General features: G+C 33.1%; 1 protein-coding gene across 2 annotated transcripts in view; it reads right to left on the bottom strand.

Annotated features, from left to right (window-relative positions):
- Positions 1-346: 346 nt before the first annotated feature.
- The window catches only part of LOC145980701 (serine/threonine-protein phosphatase PP1-beta catalytic subunit), a 35239-nt gene continuing 27858 nt past the window's right edge, over positions 347-7727 (bottom strand). For both annotated transcript variants that reach the window (XM_083113763.1, XM_083113762.1), the window contains 3 exons: positions 6935-7069; positions 5788-5933; positions 347-3763 (listed from right to left, as the gene is read on the bottom strand). In XM_083113763.1, the coding sequence (XP_082969889.1) occupies positions 5835-5933; positions 6935-7069 (234 nt within the window). In that variant the 3' untranslated portion in view covers positions 347-3763; positions 5788-5834. The remainder of the gene's footprint in view (positions 3764-5787; positions 5934-6934; positions 7070-7727) is intronic.

The raw sequence follows: 7727 nt of genomic DNA, 5'->3' as shown, positions 1-7727 counted from the left end.
CATTACAAATAATACTATTAAAAAATCACGAATAATTACTTCAAAAATATTACAACTGAGTGTCAATATTTGCTCTTATAAGTCCATATTTGTAAAACATATTATTCACTCTCAATCTCATATTTTTCTGTAATAAAATACACAGGGCAGATTATCTCATATTTTTCTGTAATAAAATACACAGGGCAGATTAGAACAGTATGAAAAACATAGTAAATAAGTTCGTAAGAATATAAACAGTTATAATTCTGTTTTTCAGGAGATATTTCTTTCTTTGTAACAAGAAATCAGACAACAGCAACTGTGTATGAAAGATGGTTTATAATGAGAAAATATAAATACTGAGTACTGCAAAAGGCCTCTATTTTCAACAAAAAATAACATTTCACTGCATATTACAAAACTCATCATGTATACATACACAGACTGTAATTTTTAATTCATAATATCGCTAAAATTAAAGAATACAATAAAGAGAAGCATATTATAAACACTCAAGCATAAATGTAACAAAGAATAAATTATTTACTTATGATTCTTGATATTCCTTACAGAGGAAGAACTACATATAGTACATAAGAGCAGTAACACAGTTGAAGTCAGTAGTGGAACTTCGTACAAAAAAAAGGCTACACAATTGTAAACCGAAACAAAAATATTGTTTACTCTTTCATGTACATGGTTTTTCAAGGATACTTATGTACGAGCACTTGCCTATATACCTAAAATATAATGACTGACCAAAACATTCTCCAAGTAAATATGGGAAGTTACAATAGAAAAAAGAACATCTACAGGACTCCCATATCATTCTCTCAATACGAAGAGGCAAAATATAAAGTGTTAGGATACAGAAGTTACAAAAGTACACATCAGTTACAAGAAACTTCAAGTACAAATGCAAGAAAGGATAGTCAAAACATTCTTTTTTTTTTTGTTCCTCGTCCAGAAATATAAAAAAGATATCTTCACACACGCACGACGAGTTTCAAAAAACAGACGAGCTTTCAAAAAATACTCAACGAGTTTAAATTTCTTCTGAAAAGTTGGAAAGCTCCAGAGCACAACCTGAGAAAAATTTAGTTCAAATCTGCGATAAGGTACTCTAGTTCTTGAAAAAAAAAATGTTATGCATATATGTATATAAAAAAAAAAAGCACAATGTATCTCTCGCACAATGGCTGTTACCGTATACTCACTGAAATAAATTAATTACACATTCAAATACCATTAGAGTATAGTACAGTAGAATAAGCATGCATAAAATAGGTTATTGGTGACCAACTTACTGGGGAGATTTAAAAAAAAAACTAATTCACTGAAGATATAACTTGGCTACTTGAACTTTCTACCTCTTTTCAAAGAAAGCATTTTGTTTGCATGAATAACTTAGTGACTAGTGCAAAAGCAAAAGTAGCCCATTACTTTAAGTACCAAAAATCTAACACGTGAAACAAAATATTACACGTAGATATCATTCACAATACGCTAATTTCTCACATATCTTGTAAATTTTTCTCACCCTGCCCTAAAGAAGGATAATTACAATGGTGTAAACATATTATTAATTCTTTACACAACACAAAGACAATGAAAACATCACAAATCATTACGAGTAATACAGCGCAGGGGCTTCTATTCAATTATGTACCACATACAAACGGAACACAAGCAAATATAGCAACTGGTGAAAATCTTAAAACTGTTCATCATGACACATCAACTAGACAAAGTCATCAAAATGGATATCCTACAAATATAACATTCTTGTAAAGGAATGTTTCCCCCAAAACGTATGCATTACCTCCAGTATCACAACCAGGGATGTGAAATTTTCAGCATGTTCAAGCACAAAGTTGAAAAGACAACAGCATCAGTGGAGAGGAGGGAGGTTAAGAAGAAAGTTTTTCCAAGTTCTGAGCTGTGGAAAATTTCCAATTTGAACAATCTGTCACAGTTAACTTCATTAAATAATATGACCCAAGTTGTAAAAATGTATCATGGCTGTCCGTCCCATGGAAACAGGGCCTATGAGGCTTTTAGGTATGCTATATTTTGAAAAACAATGCAGACAATTTCTCATTTCACATAAAATGTTGTTAGGCCAGCCCTGCAACAACTCTTCTGCTATTATTATTATTATTGTTAATAATAGTACACAAAAGTTAGCAACATTTTATGCTAATTTTATAGAATTGTCAAAATATATATTTTTCATGCGACATCCCATAAACATTTCTTTTGAGATCTCAAAAAAAAAGTGTAAAATAATTGTTGTTCTTCATCTTGGTAAATCTTTCACTGCTTCTTTAAATAACTGTAATGGATCACTACAATCTCCAGCAAGGTTTCACTACTTACGTAATCTTTTACACAGTTTCAACAACACTAATACTTATTACTTTTGAGAGAAAGTCACTACATTGCTCCAAATTGTCCCAAGGATCCATCAGGATCAGTCATCAACAAAATTCCCATGTTTGCAAAGGTAATTTCAGTTCATAATGAAACTGCAAACTATTTTATGAGTTTTTCCTACTTTTTTAAATATGTCACATTTCCTAAAGCAAACCAAACTGAACCACATGGTATGAAAATGACAACTAAATATTCATGAATCTTACATATTGTAACGTAAAAATTCTAATTTTGGCTAATTTTGATCAACCAACTGGAGAAATAAGAATAAATAGAAGGATGTGAAAAGTGAAACATATTCAGTTTAAACATGAACTTCCATGTTTCATGCATATCGCAGAAGTACTCGAGTAATCAAGTGTGATATATATTTATCTTGGAAAAGTAAATATAAAAATTCATCTGGGTTATGTTTCGCCCACAATTTATCTGCTCAAATTAGCATTAAACAGCATTTGAGTGTATCTAAAAATTTTAACGGCCACTGTTGTACATAACAAAATACAAAAATTGTATTTTTAAAGTGGTTTTTATTCTTCTAGCAACATTCAATTCTAGTTACCCAAAACTTTTTCACGCTTACACTAACAATATACACACAACTTTACATAGGTAGCTAATGTACACTAATTAAATATGATTTGGTTTGTGCTAGTGGCTAGCTATCTACATTTTTGTGTATGTATTAGCGTATAACTTGCTACTGAAAGTCTGAAAAAGTTCTGGGGGAACTAAAAATTAAATGCTGCTAGGAGATTAAAAATAGCTTTAAAAAAATATTTAATGCATTATTTTGTAACAGCATTTGGAAAATTCACCGAGAATAAAATATTGAATTTGCAGGATGGAAAAATGAAAATTTCACATTCCTAGTCAAGTCCTCATGCATTTAGCCAAGATACAATGCATTGTAACTCCATGAAAAATTAATTCCATGTGCAGCAATACAAGGGCAAATCACATGTTACAAGTTGTAAAGTTTATCTTGTACCATTCCAGATTATCACCAACAGCTATAAATGCAGCCTTCTTTTGTGCTTTCTATATAATTCTGCGATCACTTCTACAAAAGAAAATAGACACGCCACTTATGTGCTTCGAAAAGAGAAAAATATATTGGCATCATACTTTCTATTCCCCTGAACTGAGGTTTACTACTGGTCACTATTTCGTCATTAGTAGTGGTCCACAGACTCTCCCTCGGTAATACAACAGTCTTCAACATTTCTGGCACAAACATGGTTTAAAAAGAAATATACAAGTATGTGGAAAACAATGCTTTACCATAGCTACGAAGCCCTTCTGTTTTTTCCATCATGAAAAGAATACTGATGCACGACAATACCTAAAAAAAGAAACAATCTTTTAGACGGATGTTTGTTTTAAAATAATCCAAGTACATTTTTAAAAGAAGACTTAGGTAGGCAGACCATGTGGAAACGAATGGGAGAGGAACCTGATTGTAAGAGGCTTGTAGGAAGGCCAAGACGAGGATGTAGGGATAACGCTGAGATGGACCTAAAGGAAAACGGTAAGGATGGAAAAGATTGGATTGATCTTGCTCAAGATAGGGACAGATGGAAGGTTTGTGTTGCTGCAGCCTTTGGGTTTAAGAAGGCTAGAGAGTTAGTTAGTTCATTCATTACATTTCTTAAAACTAAAGCAGGTTTTTGTCAAAGACTAGTGAAGTGGAGTTACAGCTTCAACGGCTAAACTACGATGCAAAGTGAACCAGCAGTAAGCGAACTCAAGACCCTAGATTACAAAGTACAAGTTATAGCCACAGCACAATCACCCAGGCTCTATTAAGGCAGGGTTCAGCTGATATCTGAACAATAGGAGTGGGTACATATTTATGGTATATAAAAGATCAAGGTTTCGGTACAAAATCTGGGCATATTTCAGGATCGAAAGTGGTATATGAAAATGGCATTTCAGTGTTAAAATGGTTGTAGCATTTCCATTCTAATAGCACTACATAGTTATCATAGTATTAGGTTTATTCCTGTGTAAAGGAGTCAATTTTTGCTTCTGAATATTTACAGCAGAATTAATCACTTTTCCATAGGGATGGGACCGATTAATCGGTACTCTATCGGTATCGGCCGATATAGGCATATCGGTGTATCGGTTTATCGTAAAAATTACCGATTATTTTACCGATCCGATACATCGATAAATATCTTATAATTTAGTGCAAAATTCTGCCATTTTGTTGTAACTTTTATGGAGAATCTCGATGCCCTACTTTCTAAAAAAGTAATTGTCTAAATATTCAACTTCTTTTGCACTTCAGTCACCTCAAAACACACATTTCTTAAGGACATCAAGGAACATTTTATGTTCTTCAAGTACCATATCTAATTTTATATCGGATCGGTAGAATATCAGTTATCGGTATCGGTAAATTTTATATCGGTATCGGCCAGAAATTCATATCGGCCCATCCCTACTTTTCCATAATTTTGCATCACTCATAGGATAATTCAGTTTTCAGAAGTGTTGTGTCTATAATTAAACTCCAAAATTTCATGTCTGATACATTAGTTTGCATTTTGCAGTTCCTTTGTGACAAAACATATCTCAAACCCTTCAAAAACACGGAAAATGAACATTACAGCAGGTTAAATATTTCTTGAAGCTTTCCTGGCGACCCTCTTTATTAGCATGTTAATTTATATTTTGTGTTTCTAATTCAATTAAACTGTACACAATACTTAAACTATTTTATTTTAGGTGTAGAGTTTACATTTGACATTTGACACTCATTCTTGAAATACATCTACAAACATGTCACAAATGTTACAGGATATATTAATCTATGAAAAATTGTTAATTGTATAAGAATTTCAAACTCAAATTTACCTAATCAACTTCAAAATATATTATTTTCAATAATCTTCCATCTGAAACAGATTGTTCTGCAAATAACACTAGCAAAAAAAATAGATTGAGATAAATCAGTTTCATTTTCCACGCAGCTTTCTTGATAAAAATAAGAGTTAAACTGGGAAAAACTTGACTCTGAGCATTCATAAATATGTATAAATTCAGTGGGATTTGGATTAATAAAATCAGTGGGATTTGGATTAATAAAATATGCTAGTATTCTGCCACCTAAGTTATAGACCAATGCAAATGGGCAGAAGGATGAAAGAAGCCATATATATTGCTGGGTCGAATTTCAACTCTGTTACTCTTGGAGCATACTTCTCGGAAACAAACAAAATCCATCTAATCAGAGGTCAGAATCCAATGCTGGCAACTCCAGAACAAAAAGAGTTTAGCCAATGACATTATAACTGCACTCATTTGCGCAAGAAATCCTGACGGTTAAAATATGAACAGAAGAAAGTTGCAAATACTTACATGGACACAAATGAAGGTCAGATCCAGGTTCTTTTGACAATAAACTTCTATTTTTTTCTAGGAGCATTTTTCTGTGGTGTGGCTGGACGTCCTGAATTCATTCCTGAATATTGATATTTGGCTTTCTTTTCTGAAGGTTTCAGGATCTATGAAAAAATTGGAAGTAACAGTAACAACCAGGATGATCTATATTTCTTAATTAAGGTACTCACGTTTTCCGCGAAGCAACAACACAACAAATTCCAACGAGGATGGTGGCAGTGGCTACCGAAATTAATAGAAAATAACGTAAAACAGCTTCACGGAAAACGTGAGTACCTTAGTTATCTATGACCGCATCTGTCATTCCCATAGTATGACTATATTTCTTACTTATATAAAGATGCAACAAAATAAGCATTTTAATTCTTAAGATTAACTACTGTACGATGTGCTGGTATGAATATAATCTGGCAAAATAGATTAGATAAAATGAAAAGATAAGGCACATTGTTGCATGTCGTGAAAGCTTATGAGGGTAGGGTAAGGTTGCTAAATATCCCAGACTGGAAGCAGGGATTACACCGCAGACCAACCACACAACAGCGGTGGCAGAAAGAGTTACGACATGGCGGTGGCAGAAAGAGTTATGACATGGCGGTAGGAAGTACTACGTACACCTCGTTCTACAGTCTGCTGGGTTTCTTATCATGCTGCTTTGGTCGTTTCCCTGCTCCCCACTTCCCCTGCCAGCATACAGAGTGCTGCCCACCATAAGAGTAGAAAAGACCTATAGTAACATTTATACTGTTATTTCCTTCTGCATGCAGAGCTGAATTTCAGCTAAGATTCTCTTTGACACTTTAACACAATTCAAATCCTGACTCTTCCATGATGATAACATGAATTTGTTACAACTGTTTAAAAAGAAAGTGTACAGTACAACACTGATTTTATGTTTCCGGATTTTACATTTTCTTGCATTATACATTCAATCTTGATGGTCCCAACCTAGGAAAATATTTTACAATTTAAAATTTTCCCACATTTTAATTATTTTTCAGTTGGTCCCCTGAAAAACATAAAATTGACATTGTATTCAATTATCCCTTTCCCAACAACACATTTTCAACTTTTCCTGCATTAACTATATGGAAAACAATCTTACCTGGAATGAACACATAAGTGTCTCATCAACAGACATCATGCCACCTGCATTATCAAATTCACCACAGTAATTGGGGGCGGAGAACAGGGTTACAAGCTGTCGTTTTGCAAAGAACTCGTAACCATCTTCAACGACCTGAAAGAAACATTACCAATCAGTGAAAAAATATCAAGACCAACAACTGAACAGCATTATGAATTATTATTATTAACAAAATTCACAAAATCATTCCATGCAACATATAAAAACATGCAAGAGCAGCTTCAAATCAGACCTTATGCAGAATTCTATATAAATTATGTAAGTTTTAAATAACATTTTACTGGATGTTCATTGCTCTTTTCTTTAATAATTAAGTTTTGTGTGTTACATTTGAAAGCTTCTGCTGCAGCCATTAGAAGATAACTGCATTTTGGACAGATGTTTGCATCACTTCATGTAAATGTAGACAGAAGAAATGATGGATTTAAATGGATTCTCAGTGTGTTGTTCGAGAACCCACTAAAATCTGAACAAATATGCCTGTTGTAACTGTTTCAAATTTAATATAATAAGTCCTGTTTCAAACGTATTTATAGCTATCTTTTGTATTGCAATTTCTTCATTTCCCAGTTCCACAAGTGATTTATTTAGTATTGTGATATTTTTAATCCTAAATATCTTTCTTATTCGGAAAAACACCTTCACCAAATTTTAATATGTTGTTGAGCCTGAGAGTACTCACTGTAGTGCAAATTTCAGATTTTTCCTCCATCCCCCATTTGGGGATAAAGAGCGTCAAACTTTTGATTTT

This window comes from Lepisma saccharinum, chromosome 28 (assembly GCF_977018435.1).
Source record: "Lepisma saccharinum chromosome 28, izLepSacc3.1, whole genome shotgun sequence".
Lineage (NCBI taxonomy): Eukaryota > Metazoa > Arthropoda > Insecta > Zygentoma > Lepismatidae > Lepisma > Lepisma saccharinum.
The sequence above is the reverse complement of the archived record's forward strand: the minus strand, read 5'-3'. Positions and strand labels throughout refer to the sequence as shown.